This window comes from Arvicanthis niloticus, chromosome 9 (genome assembly GCF_011762505.2).
Source record: "Arvicanthis niloticus isolate mArvNil1 chromosome 9, mArvNil1.pat.X, whole genome shotgun sequence".
In the NCBI taxonomy this organism is placed as follows: domain Eukaryota; kingdom Metazoa; phylum Chordata; class Mammalia; order Rodentia; family Muridae; genus Arvicanthis; species Arvicanthis niloticus.
Window position 1 is genome coordinate 68189524 of NC_047666.1, and position 25514 is coordinate 68215037.

At 37.1% G+C, this 25514-nt stretch overlaps 1 protein-coding gene across 1 annotated transcript; it reads left to right on the forward strand.

Annotated features, from left to right (window-relative positions):
- Nucleotides 1–734: 734 nt before the first annotated feature.
- Nucleotides 735–20420, forward strand: LOC117714914 (killer cell lectin-like receptor 4). The gene is made up of 8 exons (XM_076940662.1): nt 735–850; nt 2614–2777; nt 4154–4243; nt 5116–5337; nt 9128–9270; nt 13136–13239; nt 19961–20116; nt 20196–20420. The coding sequence occupies exons 2-7, from the start codon at nt 2666–2668 to the stop codon at nt 20094–20096; spliced, it is 807 nt and encodes a 268-aa protein (XP_076796777.1). The 5' UTR covers nt 735–850; nt 2614–2665; the 3' UTR covers nt 20097–20116; nt 20196–20420.
- The last annotated feature ends 5094 nt before the right edge of the window (nt 20421–25514 follow it).

Here is a 25514-nt window from a genome sequence, read left to right on the forward strand (position 1 = left end):
CATGGTATAAATTTGTGTTGTTGTGTACAGCTGTAATTCTAAGACAGAGAAGAGTGAGGCCAGAGGACTGTGAGTGTAAGATCAGCCTGTGCTACATAGTAAGATACAATAAGAATCTCAAAACAACAACAACAACAACAAATGAACCGAAAACAAAACACCAGAACAAAATAAAACTGGGCCTGACTCTGTAGCTCAACAAACTGAATTTGCTGACCATGCTCATTGCCTTAGATTCAATTTTCCAGCACTATGAATATATCAGCAGTAAAACCACTATATGGAATGGCATCAATATTAAGAGTAAACATTATCTATGATTAAAAAGCTAGAAGGGTGTAAAGGAAGACTTTACCAGTGGAAATGTGAGTGCTTTAAAGGCATTCTTAATACATACTTTAAGCTGCTATTAGCATGATTCAAAATCAATATGTAACTTAAGAATATAATAACAAGACATAATTTACAACTGCCTATTTCAAAACTAGGAGCAGAGCAGTTTCAGTCTCTCATTTTTCTAGTGGATTTGCTAAGGACAGGTTTTGCTCTCTCTGCAGGAGTGCTCATCTTTTCAGTCTTATCAATTATGGACATGTCTTTTGCAGCATGTGGCACAATATTTTACATTTCTTGTTTTCTCTCAGAGTTAGGTTTCATTAAGCAATTTCCTTTTTTCGCTTTGGTAAGAGGAGGGGCATAAAATCATGAGTTTGAGTGTTACTCTGAGGTAGTTTAGTTCTGCCTTTCCTCTTGGAGCTTCTTAGGAGATACAGGCCAGAAAAAGGCCAACTTTTCCATCAGTTGGGGGATCAATTTCCTCCAAGAGAATCACCTCTGAGCAGAGACACTGGTAACAATAGCTGCTTTATTTACTTTCTCTCAAATGATCAAATAAACCCTAGAGATTTTCAGATGGTGTGACATGAGAGTGGGATTGATGTGGAAGCCCTGTTGGCTGTGTTAGATCTGGTTAACCCTGGCAACATGTGAAAACTGTCAATCTGCACTGGTGATTTTCTTTCAGAGTATGCTGGGACTTGAATTGAGTGCTAAGAAATTAAGGTAGCGGGATCTAAGCACTTCATTACTCTTCAACTGAGTTAAATGTTTATATATTATCCATCTGAAAGATGTCATAATTGGAGCCTGGTAAGATGTGTCAGTGTGTAAATGTATTTGCTACACAAGCCCTATCAAATACCTGAGTTTGATCCCTGGAACCCACATGAAGGTGGAATGATAGTGTAGCTGCCCATTGGTTATGGACTAATTAGATTCACCTGAAAGGGAGACTGGAAATGAAAAAGACAAGAAGGGGCAAGAGAAACAGAATATAGGCCTTTGTAGTAGGATCTGACGATTTTTTTAATTTCCTCTGTTTCTGTTGTTATGTCTCCCTTTTCAGTTTTTTTTTTTTTTTTTTTTTTTTTTTTTTTTTTTTTTTTTGTACTGTCTCTGTGCCCTTTGGCTAAAGGATTGTCTATCTTGTTGATTTTTTCAAAGAACAATCTCCTGGTTTTGTTGATATTTTGTACAGTTCTTTCTGTTTTAACTTGGTTGATTTCAGCCCTGAGTTTGATTATTTCCTGCCGTCTACTCCTCTTGGGTATATTAGCTTCTTTTTGTTCTAATGCTTTCAGGTTTGCTGTCAAGTTGTTAATGTATGCTCTTTCCATTTTCTTTTTGTGGGCACTTAGAGCTATGATTTTTTCCTCTTAGTACTGCTTTCAGGGAGTCCCACAAATTTTGATATGATGTGTCTTCATTTTCATTTAAATCTAAAAAGTCTTTATTTCTTTATTTCTTCTTTGACCAAGTTATCATTAAACCATTTCTAAAGATTTTGAGGCAGGAGACTTAGATGAGAGAGAATGTCTTTCTGGGTCTGTTTTATCGCACACAGTAGGATCTTTTCTGGTTGAATTCACTGACCAGGTCCAAACACAGAGAAGAATGTGTGGACTGTGGCTGAATGGAGATGTTGGATGTCTCAACTGATTGGGGCTTCAACCCTAGAGATATTTATGTGTCTTGGATCACCTGTATTAACCTTTAAATATTAGTATTAATATTTAAATATTAACCTTTAAATATGTAGTATTAACCTTTAAATATTCTTGGAAGGTAGTGTCTGGGAAACTCTGAGAATAATATATAAATAAAATGACTGAAAGAATATTTAATATTTATGTGTTATCAAAATATGTAAATAATTTTACACTAACATTTTTATTTATTCTTAAAGCTTTGACTGGTTGTTATTTGAATAGATTGTTTAAAAGTTTTTCATTGATATTCAATGGTACCAGTTTTACCTAACATTTTTATGTGCTGAATATTTAGAACAAACAAGCTGTGTCAATATTATGACTTATGAGTATATTTTAAGTTTTTGCATATTTCCTAAAAGTAATTGCTGTGACCATTAAATAAATAAACAACTTTAACACAAATATGCAACGTGTTCTAACCTGTAATGGCAATTGGGGTCAGTTCATGTTAGGGTATATGGATGATTAAGTAAGCTAGTCAGAACCCACTCTTTCCAAACCTTCTGTATCATCAGATCCAGGTATCTACTTAAAGGTGGGCATTTTAATTTTTTTTCCTTAGGAATCACTCAAAGACACAATTTAACAGAGAACATACTCCACATAATCCCAAGATGAGTGAGCAGGAGGTCACATTTTCAGCTGTGAAATTTCATAAGAATTTGAGATCACAGAACCAAGTGAGGCCTGAGGAGACTCAAGGGCCCAGAGAAACTGGCCACCAAGGTAACAGTGTTAAGTGTCTATAATCACATTGTTTAATTCATTTCAAACTTTTAATAATTTAAAAACATCCTACTGGCTTTATTAAAATCTATAGTGTTCCATTTGATCTGGGCTTGGCTATGCACAAGGGTGAAAGGGAAGAAAAAGTATTTGTTGGCGAGTATTGTGTATGCAATTGTACAAAATTAAGTTTAAAAAATAAAGCAATTAAGTTTTAAAATTTAAAAACATAAAGAAAAAAATATAACCCTACTCCTACTTTTTAGTTGCTATCTGGTAACAGAAGAAACCAGATGGGCAGATTAGAACAATAGGAATCTGTAAAAAAATAATTCTTGAAAATAAAGAAGAAATGAGAAACCATTAAGAGGCTTATTATTATTATTACCATTATTATTACTATTATTTAGTCTAGTAAAGTAGAATTCTGAAAAATTTAAAGATAACTAACAAAATAGGGCCTGAAAACACATGAAATATTCTAGAGACCCAAATCCTTGGAAATAAAGCTTATTCAGTAGAAACAATACTTTCACTCCCACCGAAAGTGGTTTATTTGTCATAAATATCTCTAAAATCTAATTAAACAAGACAACAAAAATTATCCATCAGAAGAGGAAGTCTCCTCCTGAGAATAAAGTTACAGAGGAAAGAAGAGGGGTTGAAAGGTTAGTGGGGGTGGGAATGGGTAAGCCACATTGTGAGTTCCAGAAAATGTCAAAGAATAATTTTGTTTATTAATGAAAAAGAGGAAATCTCAGTTTTTATTATTCTTTTTTTAGTTACTTTGTATACATTGTCTCATCTATGCTCCAAGCTGAGATATCATTCTTCTTTGATTTTCTAGTAATCAGAGGCATGAATTTCAGATTCCAAATGCCTTATACACAAAACTGCTTACTATTATATAGAGTAGAATCAAAACTACAGGGAAGAAGAGATAATTGAACTATAGGCCATTTCAAGGATGGGAATGTATACAGATCAGTTCTGGAGCAGGTTTGGTTCCTTACCAGTTCTCATGAACATCCGTCTCTCTACTGTAGAATGTACTTTAGTTCCTGTAGAACTAGATGAGGGCACATGCTCGTCAAGCAGATCCTTCTAGGCTGAGCCAGGAGAATTGACAATACAAGGCCAATGCTGAAATAAGTTCAAAATTTTGTGAAATTTTGTGAAACTTCACATATGTAGGAATTCTACATTGAGTGCACCTTCTGTAGAAATCTCCAATTTTGGCATCACATTTTAAGTCTGTTTGTATCATCAACTTTTGCAAAATTTCTTTTTGTTTCCATGCTATACAAACTATAATTAGTGTTGGGATGTGCTCTTTTCCTGGTGATGATTTTCTTGCTTTGTCCTATTAATTTAAGTGTGTTCAGTTCCCTGGAAGCTCATTGTGATAGCTCTTGGAATCCTCTGTTCCGTTCGGATGGTAATATTTGCAGTGTTGGTGACAAACAGTGAGTAATTGAGATACATTCTTTGTGACCTTCTGCCTAAAGAATAGCTTTAGTTATGAACTATGTAGTTACACACTCTGTCCATTGCCCTGCCTATAATTGGGGGATAAGTCAGAATCTCTGGACTTTAATGTTGACACACTGTAGTCTCTCATTCTCTTACATACCAAATCTGTCAGGTATGGGGCTGTTGGAAAACACTCCTTTCTGTCTCATGCTTGGTCATATTCCTTCTATGGACTTGATGATAGTCTGCCTTTAGAGCTAAAGTGATTTTAGATTTTACATAACCATTTTGTGATAAACAACTGTGCAAAAGTTGATGACCTTCTTTTCCTTGTTCTTCAATGTATACTGAGGTAATGGTTAAATAAAAAAAAAATTCATCTGTAAAGAGACATTAAAGGTTAAACTTTATTGGATTCCTTCACATTTAAAAGGAAACCACTTCCATGTTGTGTTTTAACATAGTTATATAAGTGTATATTTAGATTTCCATATGTTCCAATAAGAATTGTATTATTTCTTAACATTTATTAACTCATATTTTCATTCTGTGATAATTATTTGCTGAGTATTTTATTTAGGTATTCATTTTTAAATTTGTGCAATAAAAACTGAAGTGATTGGAAGTTACTTCCACTATAATTTTTTAAAGCTCTATTATTTATTTAACAGTCAACTTTTTCATAGAGAAATGTTGATGTATCTATTTTTATAGTTACTTAATTGAAGTGCTAATTTACAAATGTTAAGGTTCCAATGAAAGAAATGATATGTGTTGGCTGTCAACATGAAGGTTTTTGGTAATCTTAAATTTCAGTATTTATTTCTTATGATCATGTTTGATTTGACAATGTTACTAATTTTAGTTTTTCAGTGTAGTGAAGAAAAACATGAACTGCAGGAAACTCTAAAAAACTTCTTCCATAACTACAGCACCATGCAAAATGAAAGCTATTTAAAGGAAGAAATGCTGAGAAATAAGTCCATAGAATGTCATTCCTACAATAACCTTCTGGACAACCTCAAAATACAACAGAACAGATGCCACAGGCAAACCAAGATTGATTTAGATTGCTTACAGCACAGAGGTAAGAAGGTGATCTTGAAAAATAATTGTACTATTTTCTATTGGTTATTCCTCCAGAAGCTTGGAAGTCAAATATCAGCTAATGATGATGCTGTTGATGTGTGAGTTAATGGTTTGGGATTTCTTTAACTTGTGTCAGCACCTGGAACCCTGAAAATCCCTGTTTGGTCTAGGGGAAGCTAGTAGTTGATAGAACTCAGTGGCCTTTCTGGCTCCCACTGCTCCCAGAAGACGGAATCACAACTCAGCACCCCAAGTAATTCAGGTCCTTGTGGTTTACTGGAAAATCTGAATCTCTAACATTGTTGCTGACAGATGTGGGAGCTTTTAGTAAGACTGCATCTACCAAATATTTATGCTAAAATAGATATAGAACATTTACATGGATGCAGTCAGGAAAATTATTCTCTCTTTCTCTCTCTCTCTCTCTCTCTCTCTCTCTCTCTCTCTCTCTCTCTCTCTCTCTCTCTGTGTGTGTGTGTGTGTGTGTGTGTATATATATATTTCCATCTGACTTGTTTTGAGAGAGTTGGCCAGTTTGTAACAAAGAAAGCCTCCCTGGAGCTGACATGGGAGCCTCACCATGCTATGCACATATTGTAGCTGTCAGTCACACAGGGAATGAGGCTGGAAAGATGAAAAGATTATGTGTTACCAGGATCCTTTCTTACCCTTCAGTGTGACTGGTCATCTCTAACTGATACAGTTTATCAATTGTCATTAAACATTTTCTTCAGGATTTAGAGTTTAGAGTTGTGTATAATCTCACTGTGCTGCATTGATAGTAGGTAACGATCCTTATTATGCAAGGACTAACATCATTTAAACTGCTACATTATAAAATATGTGGCAGGAAATGTAAAAGCTCCAAGAAATATTGTTGAAGTATTTCAGACTCCTGAAAAAGTTATTGGATATTATTTTAAAATAACTTCATCATCCTTAAATGGTACCATAATGATTTAATTCCCATGATAAGGAGGCCGAGGGAGGAAGATTGTAACTTTCAGGACTGCTGGGGGCCAGCCCTGGCATGGGGGAGAGAGGGGGAGAGATTCCACTTCTTCCTTCTTCTCCTCCTCCTCTGCCTGGTTCTTCTGAAGGCAGCCCCTGTGCTACTGTAGCTGACCTGCAGTCAGGGATCCTGTGGCCAGAAACTGGCAGTTGCACTCCAGCCAAAAGACCAGCAAGGGGTTAAATAAATAGCTTTGTGCTATCCTAAAAGCTTCTTCTGAGGGTAAGAGACTGCAGGCTAGGGTGATTAACACCTGTAACCTAACAGCAGAGGATTAGGCAACATGGCCTTTGTTCTATCTCAGCAGGAACTGATGGGCTCTAACTTGGCTGGGTCCAAGGAAGAAAAGACACTTAGAAAAATTGCTATAGAGTTTATTAAGTGTAAAAAATATCCTATGAAAGCTATCTGAAGGGAAACGTGAGTAGGGAAGAAGAAAAGATTCTAACAAAGTAAAAATTCTAAGGGAGAAAAATTCTAAGCAGGGGGAAAAGGAAAAGATGAAGGGCTCCTAACTAACTCCATTCTAACTCCTCACTAACTAACCCCTCTTTGTTTTTGTCTTCAGTATTTATGCACCATTCAGAGTACATGATCACATGTTACAAAGTTCATCACAAGTTCATACCAAAATTTGGATCATAAATTGAAATAGAAGTTTACAACATAGAATGTTTACATGCATATCCATTAGGAGTAATTATCTAGCTATTCATCACCTGTCTAGCTCCACAGGATCGCAGAAAGTTTGAAACTATAAATTAGTGAAGTTTTGTATAGATAACCTAGGCAATATTTTCTCTTCTGTGCTGGTACCTATAATAAATCGTGGATTTCCTCTAGTGACCTACGTTAATTGCTTTACAACTTCTTGGAATGTGCTCTGAGCAGGAGAAGGTCTAGTTACTATCTCTCTCAGGGCAATTAACTGATAACACTCAGAAGACTGGCAGAGTTCTCTGCAGTTTTGACTATGACTGAGGGACTTAATAGCAGTCCCATTATAAAAGAGCTTAATAACCCTTGATACAATTTTAGGAATTCTTATAGGATCATCATTAAGACTTAAAAAGTCATCTATTTGCCTATATAATGTCACTACAAGACAGTACATCTTCGTGGATCTGCAGAGATCTGCTACAAAGGGGTGTACTATTGCTTAGTGATAGTTGCATAATTCTAATAATAATAATAATAATAATAATAATAATAATAATAATAATAATAATGGGTAAAGCATATTAATAGCAGGAATCTTTCCTAAAATCACATCCACCACAGCCTTGCTAATGGGGCACACTTGTCGCAGATTATATAATAATCCGAGGCAAGCATTTCAGGATGATCATCTGCTCATTATTAGCTTGTCCCATTATGGCTCCCGACACAGGACAATCTAGACAGCACACCAAATTCAAGGCCAGCCTGAGTTACACAATAATAGCTCTCTACAGGATGGCAAATGTTGGGGATTAAGTTTGTTAATAGAGCATATCCATCCTTAGCACCCCACTAAGCAAAATAATAGTATTGTGGTGTTCTTGTTATAGTAACTACACACATCTTAATGTCTTGACACATTTAAGCATGTGTTAAGCCATTGAGGGCATCCCCACAATCAGGAGACAATTCATATCAAAACCTCAACTGTACCTCTCTTATTTCTCTTAAAATAAGAGCATTTATCACAGACCATGGCACAATGCTAAATGCACAGTAGTGTGTGGACCAGTGTGGGCACAATGCATTACTGCAGATCTAAAATTCTGTCATCAGTTTCACTGCCTCTGAGTAGCAAGTGCTTATAGTCTGAGCTCCAGCACCTGGTATTTCACAAGCCCCTGCTTCATGAACTGGGCTGATTTAGAAACCTGATCTGCATGGAATCACAAGGTATGATGTTGCTGTAAATCTCCTACCCCAATAAGCCCACGCAAGAAAAATGCAACTCAGGTATATATTTATAAAATGCATATGTAATTGGGCAGATATACCTCTACACCACTTTCTTCCCCAGCTATCAAATCCCTGGTACTTGCAGCTTCTCCAGGCCATGTACTTCTGCTCCATCTTTCTTCCAACTCTCTCCCTCTGTCCTCCTCTGTCCATAGTCTCCTCCAACTTCTCCTCCTCCCCTCCTCTTCCTGTCTTTTCAGGAAAGTCTGCCTAATCATTTTCACCCAATAATTAGATATTTGTCTTTATTAGCCAATCAGATAATTAAGGGAAATTCCTCTACAGTATGGTCCTAGACCTGACATGGTTCACTTTGAACACTATCTTCAAGTTTATCCATGTTTGTCACATAGGCCAAGATCTTGCTATTGGGTTTCAGTGTGAGATATGATATCAGTCTCCAGCCAAGGGTGATGTGGAACTCACTGTATACCCAAGGCTGGTATGGAAGTCTCACATAGCCTAGGCTGGCCTCAAACTGGTAGTGACCCTCCTGCCTCTCTCTTTGGAGTGCTCTGGTTATAGGCGTAAGTTATAAAGCACAGTTGATTCATTTTCTTTAAAGACTAAATATCATTCTTTTGTCTGTATGTGCTACATTTTTTCTACTGAGTCATTCATGATTGACACATAAAATATTTCTATATCTTTACTGTTATTAACAATGGTGCATAAATCATAGGTGTGCAGGGTTCTTATAGAATCTCAATTTCTGAGACCTGTGAGATTTTACTTTTTTAAAGCACAGTCTTAAAAATACTTTGTTCTGATAACAGAAGACCAGAAGATACAGTTTAACCATTCACCTTCTCTGTTTCAGGCAAACGTGTGGAAGGACAGTTGTTCTGCTGTGGCATAAAATGTTATTATTTCATCATGGACAATAAAAAGTGGAGTGAATGTAAACAGATCTGCCAGGGTTGCAGCTTTTCTCTTCTGAAGATAGATGATGAAGATGAACTGGTACCACAGTCTCATACATATCTATTATTCTCTTAGACTTTGTCTCTATTCCTTGGATAGTGTATGTAAAAATACTGTATCCAGTATTTTTAGGAGAGACCTTTACATTTATTTATGTATGGTGTTCCTGTAATGTGAACCAAACTGTGCAGTAAGATTGTCTCAGGTGACTCCCTCCTACTCCCCACATACTGCCAAGACCATTTGGTAGAGCACATCATGTGACTGATATTTATTCTATAGACTGACAACTAAATCTCCAGAGTCCATTGTATAAGGTTTGCTCTTTTGAACCAGGAAGTGAGGCTGCCTGAGATGAAGAATAAGAGGACAACAGGGACAATAGTTAAACTCTGTGCCTGTCTGCAAAATGGAAATGATATAAGAATCATGCAAACTAATGGTTTTACTAGTTAGCCCCAAAGTGATGTTCCCTGAAACTGTCTATAATTTTTACTGCATAGAATTTTTATGTTTTGTAAAAAAAAAAATGATACCCATCTTTACAAGTGAGCATTTAATAGAAAAAAAGTTTCCAAGATTCTGACATTTTCTGTTTAAATTATTACTAATGAAATCTCTTAAAATACAAAGTTTATTTTTTCTGAATAAATCAATGAAGAACTACATTGAAACTTTGTTCATATATAATACTTATATAGTACAATATTTATGCATCAATCCAATACACACTTAAGCAACAACATAAAAGAATTTTAATGTCAAATAATAGTGTGATTTTTCCATTTGTTACAGTAAATATTTAAAATTATCATTATCATTATTATTATATTATTCACTTTACATTCCACTCAATACCCCCTTCCCAGTCAGTTCCTCCCATAATCCTTCCCTGTACCGTCTCTCCACTGAGCAGGTGGGGACCTCCCTGAGTATCCCTCCACCCTGACACAACAAATTTCTTGAGGCTAGGTGCATCCTAACACACTGAAGGCAGACTGGTAGCCCAGATAGAAGAACATATCCCACATACAGGCAACAGCTTTTGGGACAGACCCTGTTTCCTTCATGTGGAACCACATGAAGACCAAGTTGCACATGTGCTACATATATGAGAAGAAGTCTAGATTCAGTCCGTATGTATTCTTTGGTTGGTAGTTTAGTTTCTGAAAGCCCCAAGTTTCTCAGTTAATTAATTCTGTTGGTTATCTGTGGAGCTCCTTTCCTTTTAGGAGCCACAATATATTCTTCTTTTCTTCCATAAGATTCCCCCAACCCCATGCAGTGTTTGGCTGTAGGTTTCTGTACCTGGCTGAGTTAGCAAGAGGATAGAACTTCTCAGATAGAAAACAACCATGCTACACTCCTGACTAGGTGCATAACAGATCATCATCAATAGTGTCAGGTATTGGTGTTTGGCCATGGGATGAATTTCAAGTTGGGCATGTTTTGTGCCATTCCCCAGTCTCTGCTTTATCCACAATCCCTGCATTTCTTGGAGACAGGATAATTTTGGGGGTTCAAGTTTTGTAATTGGATTGGTGCCCCTATAGCTTCATCAAGTCTCCTTTCTGGCCACAGGAGAAAGTCTTGCCAGGCTTCATATCCCTAATGCTGTGAGTCACAGAGAAGGATACACCAATTGATTCTTTGGAGCCTCCTTTTTCCCAGGTCTCTTCCAGGAGATGCCCCCTATCTCCCAATCAGTTGCACATTTCCACACATTTTCATGGCCATCTGGCCATCCCCCATGCTGTTCCCCATACCTGATCCCCAGATCCTGGACTCCCCTCACAATTCCCTCTCCTATCCAGTTCCCTCCCTCCATTTGCCTGATAAGACCATTCTATTTCTTTTTTCAAGTGAGACTCAAGAATCCTTGCTTGTACCCTCCTTCTTGTCCAACCTTCTTGGGTCTATATAGTACAGCATGGGCATCATGTATTTTATAGCTAATATCAATTAATAAGTGAGTACATACCATATGTGTCCTTTTGGAACTGGGTTACCTTATTCAGGATGATATTCTCAAGATACATTAATCTCCCTGCAAAATTCATGTATTTGTTTTTCATAGATGAATGGTATTTTATTTTGTAAATGTACCACATTTTCTTTATTCATTCCTCAGTTGAGGGACATCTATCTAGGTTGTTTTCAGTTTCTTTCTATTATGAATAAAACTGCTATGAACATAGTTGAGCAGGTGTCTTTGAGGGATGGTGTAGCAGCCTTTGGGTATATACCCAGCAGTGATATAGCTGAATCATGAGGTAGAACTACTCCCAACGTTCTGAGAAATTGCCAAGTTGATTTCCAAAGTTATTATACAAGTTGTATGCCCAGTAGCAAGGAAGGTGTGTTCCCTTGATCCACATCCTCACTAGCATGTGCTTTCACTTGAGTTTTTGATCTAAGACAATCTTGACTGGTAGTAGATAGAGTCTCAGAGTTATTTTGAATTGAACGTTCCTAATGACTAAGCACTTTGAATATTTAGCTAAGTGCTTCTAGGCTACTGGAGATTCTTGTGCTGAGAATTCTCTGTTTAGCTCAGCCTTAGAAGATACAATAGAAGACATTGATACATTCAAAAAAGGTTAAATCTAAACAATTTCCAACACAAAACATCCAGGATAACTGGGATACTATGCAAAGACCTAACTTAAGAATAAGAGAAATAGAAGAAGGTAAAGATTCCTATCTCCAAACCCAGAAAATATTTTCAAAAATCATCAAAGAAAACTTTTTTAATCTAAAGAAAGAAGGGCTTGTAAACATAAATGAATCTTATAAAACATAAATTAGACTGAACCAGAAAAGAAAGTTCTCCTGCCACATAATAATCAAAATACAAATTATACAGACCAAAGAAAGACTATTAAAAGCTACAAGGGAAAATGGGCAGGTAACACACAAAGGCAGACCTATCAGAATTAGACACATCTTCTCAACTGAGACTCTAAAAGTTAGAAAAGGCTGGACAGATATATTGAAACCTCTAAAATACCACAGATGCCAACCTAGACTACAGTACTCAGCAAAACTCTCAACCACCATAGATAGAGAAAAAAGGATATTTCAAGACAGATCCAAATTCAAAGAATATCTATCTGCAAATCCAGACTTGTAAAAAATACTAAAAGGAAAGATCTAACTCAAGGATAATAACTACATTCAAGAAAACACGGGCAAAAATAATTCATACAAATCAAAATAAGGACACACACACACACACATGCTCAACATAATTAAATTTAATTGCAAACATATTTTAAGATTTAATCTGCCACTTAATGATATCTTCATCATGCTACTCAATTGTCATGTGTATGACATCCTAAATACTTCCAAATACCTCCCTATCTTCTCCTCAGTTTGGTTACCTCTAGATCTAAAGTAGGAAAAATTCCTGTCTGGAGAATGGAGCTTAATGCATAGCATTCCACACAGCAGTCCTTATGACTTTTTTTTGAAGACAGGCTATTACTTCCCATATACTTCTATAGTATTTAGGAATGCACATTTGAATAATGTCATAGAGCATCAGACATTGTTTAATGGTCCATGTATTTTATGGGCCTTTAGCTGGAAGATTGTAACTTCAAGGACAGGCTTGGCTATATCATGAGACTTGGTCTAAGAAAAACATTCACAAATCATGTTATGAACACAGTATCTTAGAACAACTGAAGTTTTTATTATAAATAATTCATTGAACTGATATCAGTTTTGACATAAATGGGCTACTAGTAGAAAGTCACTTTAGAAAATGAACATGGTATGACTGAGTGGTGGGAGGACAGCAGAGAATGACACAGGAATAATGGGAAAATTTCCTGCGTGTTCTTCTCTCATCCAACAGACAGAAATTTCATCATAAGGTGTATTGCTTCCTTTACAGAATTTGCTTCGGCTCCATATTACTTCAGTAAATTACTGGATTGGGTTGTCATATGAGAAAGGGAAAGTGGAACGGGCATGGACTGACAATGGCCCATCTAAACTGTGAGTTTCTAGACCCTTCAGATTCTCACACTGATGTGGGAATTGGGAGGATTGTGTTCAAAGGCTTTTCTCTCATTACATGGCTTCCCTCATTTTCTATAGAGCTCATGAGTAAGGACAAGTTACATAAAAGAGTCTCTGAGCAAGTGTTACAGTGGGGAGATGTATGGTCTAGAAGATGACCAAAAGTAGATTAATACTGCATACATCTCAAGACTGTGTCTTCTAAGATGCACAGGGCACTAGCAAGACAACAAATTGAGATGGTTTGAAGTGACTAAATTATTATGACAAATACAATGAGCCTGGGTCTCTCAGACATTCAGGTGACATTTTTTTTTTTTACTATTGTTAGTTTATATAATTGTTGGTTATTTATAAATAAAAAACATGTTTATATATGTACATACATATGTATGCCTAATTTCCATTTCAAGTTGTGTTAACTCCACGTTTTCTATTTATTTATAATCTGTTAGTAAACTGTTCATTGATTATCTTTATTAATACTATTTCTTTTTCTTGAGTATCTCACACACATAAAATATGATCATGCTACCCACATACAACCATTAGAGCATCCTCTGCATAAGTTCTAACATGTGCCTAGCTAACTATGTCTTCATAGTTAACTGTCCAATGGGGCATGGTTGTAGGCTATCTATTGGAGCTATGAAACACACTAGTGGCCACACCTTCAAAACAAAATGAGTCTTTTTCTAGCAGTAGTTACCTAAAAATAGTGATTTCTTATCCCCATCTTTGCAGAAACTATCTTGTCCAGAAGGCTGCGATTCACAGTGCTCTTTCCATTCTCTATGTCTTACCTTCTTTCTATGTCTTCTTCCCTGCTGTTCCCTGAGTCTTGTTGATGGTATGGAGAGGGCAAAGTTGATGTAGATATCTACTTTAGGGCTGAGCACGTATTCTCTTCTCTTAACCTTAAATGCTTTGACTAATTCTGTCTCTCTGCACTGAATTCTTCCCATTGTAAAAGAAGCTCCTTTGATGGAAGATGAGGGCAACCCAGATCTAGGCCATAACTATAAATGTTAAGAATGCAACTTAACCCCTGACCACATAGCAGAGTGGTTTTAGTTGTTTCCTACATAGGTCTTGGGACCACCCTCAATCTTATGCCTTGGATTTGGATTTCAACACCACACATGATTTTCTTGTGGTAAAGGCCACAGACACAATAAGAAGGCATCTATTTATTCTATAACAATGGAAATACTGGGCTCATCTTGCTTAGCAGGTCAGCATCACTGGATGAAGTGTAGGGTCCAGTGCAGGATAGGACTACTCCTATTTTTTCTCCCCTGCAACCTGCAAAAGAACCTTGTCATCCTTTGAAAGCCAGTCCATGGGAAGATATTTCAATATTGGTTTGAGATTGACTTCTCTTGTGTTGATGTCAAAGTGTAGAGTATTTCCAGCAACAGGGCCTTACCATGTCATTATGGTAATCAAGGGCAGTAGCAATTGCCTGTGCTGCATGGTGGACCTTTGCTATCTCCATGACCAGTATTTCCTGTGGAAGTATCCTTTGCCTTGAACTTTGGTTTTCTTTTAAAAACACAAATCTTCTGTAATTGTAACTTTTTGTAAAGTTAAATTTTATTTTCATTACATTTTTCCACAGAGTATATTTTGATCAGGTTCCCTTCCCACTACACACTCCCTGTTCCTCCCTACCTTCCTAACCATTCAACTTCATGTTATTTCATTCTCACAAAATAACAACAGCAACAACAATAACAAACAAAACAAAATGGGGAAATAAAATCAGTCAACTAAGCAAAATATTAAAAAACCCAAGAAGATAAAAATGGCCTCCAAACAAACAAGCAAACACACAAACAAAATCACATACACAAAATTCATCAAACCAGTGAGAAAACATGGAGTGAGTTTTGTGTTAGTCTACTATAAGTGTACTAACTGTTGGGTTTCATAAGGCCTTTTATACATACTTAGTATTGGTTAATCCATCCTTTACTCTCTCCCAACTGTTGGGTTTCATAAGGCCTTTTATACATACTTAGTATTGGTTAATCCATCCTTTACTCTCTCCTGTCCCTTATTTTTCAGTACTCATATGACTTTGTCCTTGAACCCTCATAATCTGCCATGTATTTATCATTTTTTCTGATTTTTAATATTTTTAGAAATACAAATTATAAAAAATCACCTCACAATTCTGTGTTTTCCTCTAGTAACTTTCCTAGGAATTTAGATGTTATGTTATTTTTATATAATTTAAAAATAAATTTGATTTTATTATATTGTTGATATTTTCAGGTAGTACTTCATCTCACCCAGGCTGTTCTTGAACTCCTGATCCTCATGTCTCCATCTCTCAGGTCTTGGCAATGCAGGCAGGCATGTCTGACCTATTATCTCTTGAAACATATCAGTCATACTTATATTAAAAGTGTTAGTTGGTAACCCTATTGTCTGTACTTTTGTGGGTTTAATGTACTGTTTCTGTTGTCTTCTGTTGATGATGTCATTTTCTTTTTGGCATTCATTGGGTTTCTTCTTTGACAGCTACAGAAATTGTCTGAGGCACAGTACACACAGTGATAAATTATTGCAGGAATCCTTAATTCAGTAAGGAAGTCTAGAAGTCAGAAGGCTTCTGTGGCCACCACAAGCACTTTCTCCAATGTAAAGATGGAAAAGCTTGCCCATTTGTTACAATGACAACTTCTAATGAGTGAACAGCTGTGAACCTAACTTGTGTTTCTTGTGTACAATTCTAGGTTAACATCACTATTGAGAGTAAAGTTAAGAGTGCATTGTGGTGAGGTGGGCTGTGAGAGGCAGCTGGGTGCCTGGTTGAGTACAGGCCTTAAACCCCAGACCTAATGGGATGACTTTGCTCCTGGGCCCCTGTTTCCTTTCACTTAGCTTTACCCCTCAGAGGTTTGAGTCACCCAGCACAGGTAGAGGGCAAGACTACAGGCCTCAGCCTCCAGATCTCTATATTAATAAGATACCTAAAGGCCAGAGGGCATAGCCAATTAAGTATTCCTTCCCAGACTCTCCACCCTCCTTCCTCCTTCTTCCCTATTTAAGTCAGGCCCACCCTGAGAAACAAGAGGGGTACAGCCAGATTCATTCACTTTTTGCCATGACAATAAACCTTTTAACATCATGGACTTCCTCGTGTCTTTGGGGCCTGCTGTGGAGAACCATGGAGGGGGCCTCAGATTACCAAGCCGCTGCTTGTAGAAAAGTCCTTAGACATTCCCACTGCAGAGGCTGCCGACTCAACCACCTAGCAGAGCGAGCCAAGCGAGTGCCTTAACCAAGAGTCTCTGACCCACAGGATGCTGCCAGGGCTTCTCTCTTCCTCACTCATCTTGGTTGCCGGCCAGCCCAGCCTGTATGTCCAGCCCATATGCCCTTGCATTTTAGTTCTTCCACAGCTCCCAGTTGTGTCTGGGAGCCCAAGGATAAAGACCACTGGGCCTCCTTTGTCAGCTCCCTAGGCCCAGAGTCCCTGGCTCAGAATCTCTGCCCCCGCGGGACTTCTGACTGAGAGCTCTCCACTTCCGGATATGTGGAGAGAACTCAGTCAAATTCCCATGCTTCTGCCTCCCTGAACCACGGCAGACACGCTGGATCCACAACTCTGACCAAAGGGACCCACACACATGATGCAGAATATGTGCTTCATGTGTATCTGTGAATAGTTAGTGTCTTTTGGATCCTTTTCTTCTTTGTCCATGTTCAACACACAACTTTAGTTGATTTTACTCAAATAAAATCTCATAACTGGCTAATGTTTATCTTCATTCCATCTGTAGCTCCACCCTCCTCTCTAATATTCCTGTGCTACATGGTTTTGTAATGTTTTATTTTTTAGTTAAGATTTTAAATTATGCTTAACAAAGAATGTAGTTATGACACTTAATATAACATCTGAAGAGACTGCAGCTGTGTTGCATGAAGGGAATTCAGTTAATCATCATGTTTCAGTGAAGTCTCATTGTTTCTGCTGGTCGGGGAGCAAGAATCTCAACAGCAGCCACAGACCCACTTCTGTGATTATATTACAATTCTCACCTATCTCCTTAAAGTGGAGGCATAAGAGATCTTGTCCTGTGTGTCACATAACTTATTTCTTCTTTTTATCTATCTTTTTTCCAAAGAATACAAGAGAAAACCAACTTTAATATAAAATTATTTTATAGAAATTTTGGAAAATAAACTTACTAATGAAAAATTAACATTACAGACTATATGAGAAGTTAAGTTTTAATCAAAATACCAGGTTTCTTTTTCATTTTTTTCATTTATTTTGTGTTATGTACACACGTGTGCATGTGAATTCCACAGCAGAAGTGTAGCTAGAAGGCAATTAGGGAATTATTTCTCTCCTACTTTGTAGGTCTGAATTCTGATTTCAGGTTGTCAGGTTTGTCAGTCATGTTAATGATCCAAAACAATTTTTAAGACTTTAAGAAAATTAAAATTTAAAACAATTTTTCAATTTTCTCTTAAATTTCTCTTAAAATTGTTTTAAAAGCCTAAGACTAAATCAATATAAGATTCAAACTTAAATAACTGCCTATTATATTTTTTAATTTTATAATGGTTTTTTAAAATTATTTATTTCTTAGCATTCCAGTCATTGTTCACCCCAGAGTCCCCCTCCTACAGGTCCTAATCCCATACATCCTCCCCCTTTGTGGAGCAAGTCAATAAGCTTCACTTTGCATCAGATGTGCCTTCAAATTTTTGCCCAGTTTGATTCTTGTGCTGAATTTCTGCAATGATGGGAAATGATGTGGAAGTTTTAGCAAAAGAAATCCTTTCTTTCCCCAAGTTGCTTTGGTCACAGTGTTTCATCACAGCAATAGAAACCATCAAGGTAAAATATTAAAATTTTGTAACCTTCTAAACTTGTTTCCTGCCCCTTGCCTGAAACCTGGACCCAAACAAGCAGACATGTGCTCTCTTGTAATACAAATGAGTGTGGCCTTGTGTAGAGTGTCATATGCTCTGCACAGATTTGTAACTGACTCCATATTTCTCTGAATCTTTCCATATTTTGTTGGCACTAAAATGTCTTACCTAAATCAAGCTGTTTCCTTAGACAGCATTTCATTCTTTTAGTAACAAAGCACTTTTATACTACACAAAAATATTCTACAATCTTCTTACTTTTATTTATTCAAATTACTTATTCAAATTTCTTATTCTGGTACCTAGCCCAGACTGTCCCAGATCTCAGAATTCTTCTGTTTTTTGACCATTTCCTCTGTGTTCTAGTGTATTCTTTTTATTTAGCTGCATTTTTAAAACAGAAGGTTAGATGTGGTCTCTATTATAACATCCCACAGACATAAGAGTTGTGTTGCATACAATGTTCAGTAGTGTGGGGAGCCTACAGAAGGCAGCTATCATCCTTGCAGCCATCTTGAGCCATATACCCTGACAAGAGACTTGATTACAACAGCCTACAACAGCTGAGCACACTCTGATAACATCTTGTTTTAGATACTCAGGATCTTACCTTGGGTGTGTGAGACTTAAGGAGTGTTTTAGAGCCGAGACTTAAGGGCATGACTTAAGGTGTGATTTAGAGATAAGACCTAAGGGTGTGACTTAAGGGGGTGACTTAGAGGCATGGCTTAAAAGTGAGACATATAAAAGGCAAGGGGAAGACAGAAGAAATTATTGGGCATTAGACGTTAGGCACTTGAAACAGAAGAAAGAAATTAGACACTTGACACTTGGAGTAGGCACTTGAGACTCGAGACAGGCAACTATTAGTAGTCACTTGAGACTTGGAAAGAGAACTCGGAAGAACAATGATTAGACACTTGTACTTGGATGAGACTCGAGACAGGCAACTAGGATTAGACATTAGAATTAGGTAGCAGGCACTTGGAAGAGAACTTGGAACTGGGAACTTAGAACTTGGAGGCACTAGGAACTAGGAACTAGGGACTAGGAACTCAAGACTTGGGACTTGGACTAGGAAGAGAGACTGAAGAATAAATGGGATTGAATCACACTTGTCTGGTCTCCATTCTTCCTGTTTGTTCTCAATCTCTCTCTTGTTGAACCCTGACCCGCAGAACGGAGCAGCCTGAGGCAGTGCGGGCTCTAACAACTTAGCCACCAAGGCTTTTGGCAGTGCTGGTCCCAACACTGACAGAACGGTCTGCGACATTTTGGCCCCCCAAACATAGGGCAGCTCGGGCCGCAACACAGTAGATAACCATGTTTCCATGAACCCATTAGCTATGAGGTAGGGAAGAAGAAAGAGAAATAGTCCAAAACAATAGTTACAAGCCCTCAGCTGTGACTAAATTTCTAATTTACCCTCTCTTCTTAAAACACAAACATAAGGCATTGTTCTGTGTGTCACACATATCTGTTTTACTATTACCGTATCATTTTATTGACAAGATATAAATGTGAAACAGGTTTAGGTAAAATAATTCTTTGGAAATATTGAAAATCCAATTTACCTGCTGACCAAGTAATTGTGAGTATGAAATCAGATGGAAACTTTTTGTGTGATCCTGAGACCATTTCTTGTCAATGATTTTAGAGAAAACAAAACATTTTGGTGGTGAACTTATGATTAATAGTTCTATAATCTGTATACTTTGGAGAATGGAAATTTTGAAATCATGATTTATTTCTGTGAATGGTAAAAATTAAGCAGTTACCCATTTTTGTTTTTGTTCTTCAGTGCCTTGAACATAATGAAAGACAATGTAAAGCGTGAAAGATGTATGTTCTTATCTAAAAACAGATTAGAAAATAGTAAATGTGAATATTCCTACCACTGTATTTGTGAGAAGAGAATGGATAAGTTCCCTGATTGACTCACCAACAAGATTTAAAGGTAAAAATGAAATGTGCTAATTCTCATTTGCTTCCAGTAATAATTTGTGATGGCTTAAAAACTGATGTTTTGTTCACAGGACTTAGTCCCCTGTGTAACCAGAGAGATGAGCTAAAGAGGTTGGAAATGTTCTCTGGAATCTGATGTGACAGAGCAGAAGCTTCTTCCTTTTTGATGGAGAGAGGATACATCTCTGGTACATGGATGCACTTTGCCCCAAAGCCTCCAGGACTCTGATCTTTCTGCTATCCTGAACTCTTATGAAACCTAATAAAGAAATCTAATAAACACCCTGAGTATTTCATTATGATTAGAATACATCTTATTTGAAAGCACACTTATGAGAATGTTGTTGTAGGTTTTGGTTTCTCATTTGTTAGTCAAGTAGGTTTTGTTTGTTTTGCTTTTGTTTCATTTTGAAGTTTTTCTCAATGTTATAAATATTCCTTTTGGTCATAAAATATAATTTCAAGTTTGATGAACAGTTGCAAGCATAGTTCAAGGAAATGCTGATTATCTTTTATCCAAGGCACAAGTTGTCCTACTGACCTGGTTTGATCTTATGATGAGTTGAGGCCTTATAGAAGTGGTGCTAATAATTGAATTTGCAGAGATGTAGTGGCTTAACACTGTGATATTGGTAATTAGGAGGCTCAGGCATGATTGCTGAAAAATCAATACAGTGAGAGCCTATGTCATATAACCAAACCAAACCAAATGCAGACACACATGTTTCTCAATATTTTCCAGGAACAATGCTTTATATTATACAACTGTATCAATGATCAAACTCAGGACAATTCGTATTGATACAATAACTTGTTCTAATCTAGGATATATGTACCTAGCCACTGAATGGATACTATCAGTATATCCACTGACTGGATATGTCACTTCCTCCATGTTCAGGGTACTGTGCATTCAGTGATGGTGTCAGTTTACTGTTCTTTTGTCCTGAGTAGGTTTTTATGTTTTCTGGTGGTTCGTTTTTGGTATTAGCTTTTGTTTATTTGTTTGGTTGTTTGTTTGGTTGGTTGGTAGAGGTTTTTTGTTTGTTTCTTCTGAGAGAACTTCTCTATGCTTTACCCTGGCTGTCCTGGAACTCCTCTGTAAAACAGGCAGAGTTGGAACTCAGAAATTCATTGGCCTCTGTTGCATGAGTGCTGGAATCATCTTCTGGAATGAGGCTTTGTATGGAAAAATACACCCACTTTATGTCATGAGAAATGCACACACACACACACACACACACACACACACACACACACAACTTGGATCTTGCTGTGTAGATAAGGCTACCCTCAAACTCATAGAGATTTTTTTTTTGCCTCCCAAGTGCTGGGATTAAAAACATGTGGTACCATACCCAGCTGAGAAATATGGGTTTTTAATAAATAAGTTCATTTTCTTATCCTTGATCATACCCAAAGAGAGCATTTTCTTCTCTCAAAGTCCTTTCTTGTTCCTGGTTGTGCTCTTACATTGAAAATTACTTCTATTTCCATTAAACCTTTGTGTCTGCCTCTTTCTGCTCAGCCAATTTTTAACATTGACTTACAATTTCTTATTTTTAAAAATAATATTTATTAATTCTTTAATAATAGTATACCCTCCTAACTCCCTATAAACTCAATTCTATCTTCTATTTATTTTCTTTTTTTTTTGAAACCCTTCAATCCAAGTTGTGTTGTCCAGCAACTCCTAGGTGTGGGACCTGTCCTGGAGCTGGTTCATTGAAAATATTGACAAGTTCACAAAGTTTCTGATTAATTAACCAAAGTATACCGAGAAGATTCAAGTTAATAAGATCAAAGACCAAAAGTGAGATATTCTAACAGGCACAAGTGGGAAACTCAGGGGACCATAAATGCATATGTTAAAAAATTACATTTACTCAGGTGACCATTAGCTGCCACTAACCTTGGAACACAGGAGAAACACTTCCAAATTCTTTTTATGAAGTCAGAGGGTTTTTAGAATTGAATATCCTCTTAACAGATTTTTTTCTTTAATGAATTTGAAATGACATTCACTGGTGATTCTTCACAGTTCTGGTTTGAAGTTTATTTTGCCAGATATTAATGTACCTGTGGTTGCTTGTTTCTTAGTTTTTTTTTCTTGGAATATATTTTCCATTCTTTCCTCATAAGTGAGGTGTGTATGTGTGTTCTCCTGCCTTGGTGTCAGATAGTTGGCCTGTTTGCTACAAAAGGATCCTTCCCGGATCAGTATGGGAGATTCAACATGGTATTCACATTTCTGTAATTATGTCAGGGATGGATGCAGTGAATGAGACTGAAAAGGTAAAAATATGAATCATTACAAAGAACATTTCTTACTATTCATCTGGACTGTTAACTTTAATTGATATGCTTATCAGTCATGATTAATTATAATACCATAGGCTCTTAGTTGCCCCTTTATCCTTAGACTCCATTTCTAACATATACATAATGGAATACTAGCCCAGGCAGTTGTTTTATACAGAGATATGTAATGGCAGTATGTTTTCATGTAATTTGAGCAAAAGTGTGCAATAAGAGTTTCCCAGGATGTTCCCTCCTACTTCTAGCTTAGTGGCAAGACACTGGGTCTGTTATAGGAGACTTGCTTACCAAAGTGACACTTATGTCTTAGTAATCTCATTGCTTTCTCAGGAATCTGCAAGACAGTCCATTACAGAAACACATTTTCCCTGAATAAGCTTAACCCTTTGGTACAACACATCTTGTAATGACTGTTATCTCCATAGTGTGCCACCTACATCCTCAAGGCCATAGTCTAGGCCTTGCTCTTTGTCACCCAGAAGTGAGGCTGCCTGAGATAAGTAATTGGATGGCAACAGAGAAATAATGACCTCTGTGTGTGTCTACAGAATGGAAATTATATGAGAACTGTGGAAGTGGATGATTTGTAAGTGTTAACCCTTGTTGATCTTCACTGAATCTGTCCATAATATGTACTTCCTAATGTTCTTATGTTTTATAAAATATGTCTATCTTTAGAAATGGGTACAAATTGGAAAGGAAAAAGTCAAAATATCACTATTTGTAGAATATATGATAGTACACTTAAGGGACCCCCAAAATTCCACCAGAGAACTCCTACACCTCATAAACAACTTTAACAAATTGGCTGAATATAAAATTAAACAAACCAACAACCTTCCTCTAATCAAGGGACAAACAGGATGAGAAAGAAATTATGAAAATGACACCCTTCACATATCACAAATAATGGAAAATACCTTGATATGACTCTAACCAAGCAAAATCTGTGTGACAAGAAATTCAAGTCTACGAAGAATTTCTTTCATGGCCTCAAAAAAAAAAATCTTCATAGAGTTAGAAAGAGTAACTTGAAAATTCATCTGGAATAAAAATATTCAGAAGAATGAAAACTATTCTCAACATTAAAAGAACTTCTGGTGTAATCACCATCCCTGACCTCAAGATGTACAATAAAGCAATAGTGATAAAAACTCTATGGTAGCCATCCAGTCTGTGCTGGTGCCCTTAGCAGACCTTGAGCACCAGCTTTTCACCCAATCCCACAACACTCAGAGGAGGTTAGACTCCCAGGAGCTCTAAATGCCCAGGATTGTAGGTGAGGAGTCCTCAAGACACCCCCCTAACAGGGAGTAAGTGGAACCCTCTGGGACCCAGGAACTTACTCCTGGCCAGTGGCATGGGGTTTTTCTGGTCTCTGCTGTTACACTGAACAGACCTTGGGCGCCAGTTCTGTACCCTATCCCACAACACACAGAGGAGCCTGGACCCCCAGGAGCTCTAATACTCCCAGGAATATAGCATCATAGGATCACAGGATCTTAGGAGCTTGGTCACACCAGGATTTCAGGATCCCAGAGGCAGCCTGACTCCCAGGAGTTCTAAAACCCAGGATTTCAGGATCACAGGATCAACAATAGCAATAACAAACAAACCAAAAGGGAAAAATAAAATCAATCAACCAAACAAAATAATCAAAAACCCAAGGAGACAAAAATTGTCCCCAAACAAACAAGCAAACATGTAAACAAAATCACATACACAAAAAACTCCAAACCAGCAAAAAAATATAGAATGTTGGTCCACTATAAGCTTACTAACTAGTGGGTTTTCATAAGGCCTTTTATACATCTTTAGTTTTGGTTAGTCCACCCTTTATTCTATCCTGTCCCTTATTTTCTAATACTCATCGACCTTTGTACCAGAATCCTCAGAATCTCCCTTCTGCCTTCATATCATGTATTTATCATTTTTTTCTGATTGTTAATTTTTTAGAAATACAAATTGTAAAAATCACCTCATAATTCTATGTTTTCCTTTAATAACTTTCCTAGGTATTTAGATGTTATGTTGCTTTTTGTATAATTTAAAACTAAATTTAACTTTTATTATTTTATTGATATTTTGAGATAAGGGTTCATTTCACCCAGGATTTCCTTAAACTCTTGATCTTCATGTCCCCATCTCTCAGGTGTTGGCCATGCAGGCAGACATGTCTAGCTTGTTTATTATCTCTTGAAAGATATCAGTCATACTTATAGTAAAAGTGTTAGTTGGTAATCCTATTATCTGTATTTTTGTGAGTTTCATGTGCTTCTTCTTTTGTCTTCTGTTCATGAATGACATTTTCTTTGTGGAATTCATTGGGTTTCTTCTTCACCAGCTACGGAAACTGACTCAGGCATGGTACCCACAGTGATAACTTTCTCAGGAATCTTGACTTCAGTGACTGGGAACATGACAGATCTGGCTCACTTCTATTCTAAGTGGGGCCCTGTCACTATGAAAAACCAGTTTTCAAACTTTCAGGAAACCTCTCTCTTCTAAAGACACTCTTACGCAGTCTATTACAGAAGTGGTCAGAGGACAGAGATAATTAGGACTGTTATTAATTTTGTTATTAAATTTGTTTATTAATTTTGGTTTGTCTATATGAAGTATTTCACACAGACTAACCCTGGTCTTCCTGGCTCTATCTCCCAAACACTGTGATTTCTGGTGCCACAGAGTTTATGAATTTGTTTATAACCTATAGCAGCATACAGAGACACAGATGGGCCAGTGGTAATATTTAGAGTGAGGTGCCAGCAACTGAGATGATATGTGCATCCAGGTTAAGAGATCTTTGTTGATGACCTTGACCATGCTGCAAAACAGATCCCAGGGGAAGATGTACTTGCTAGGGCCAGACCTGAGACTTCAGTAAGGAAGTCTAGTAGGCAGAAGGCTTCCTTGGCCACGACAAGCATTTTCTCCAATGGGAAGGTACAGAAGCTTGCCTATCTGCTACAGTGACAATTTCTAATGAGTGAGCAACTGTGAGCCTAGCTTGTGTTTCTTGTGTACATCACTGTGGGGAAAAAAAAAAAAAGGCTTGGGGATCCCTTGGT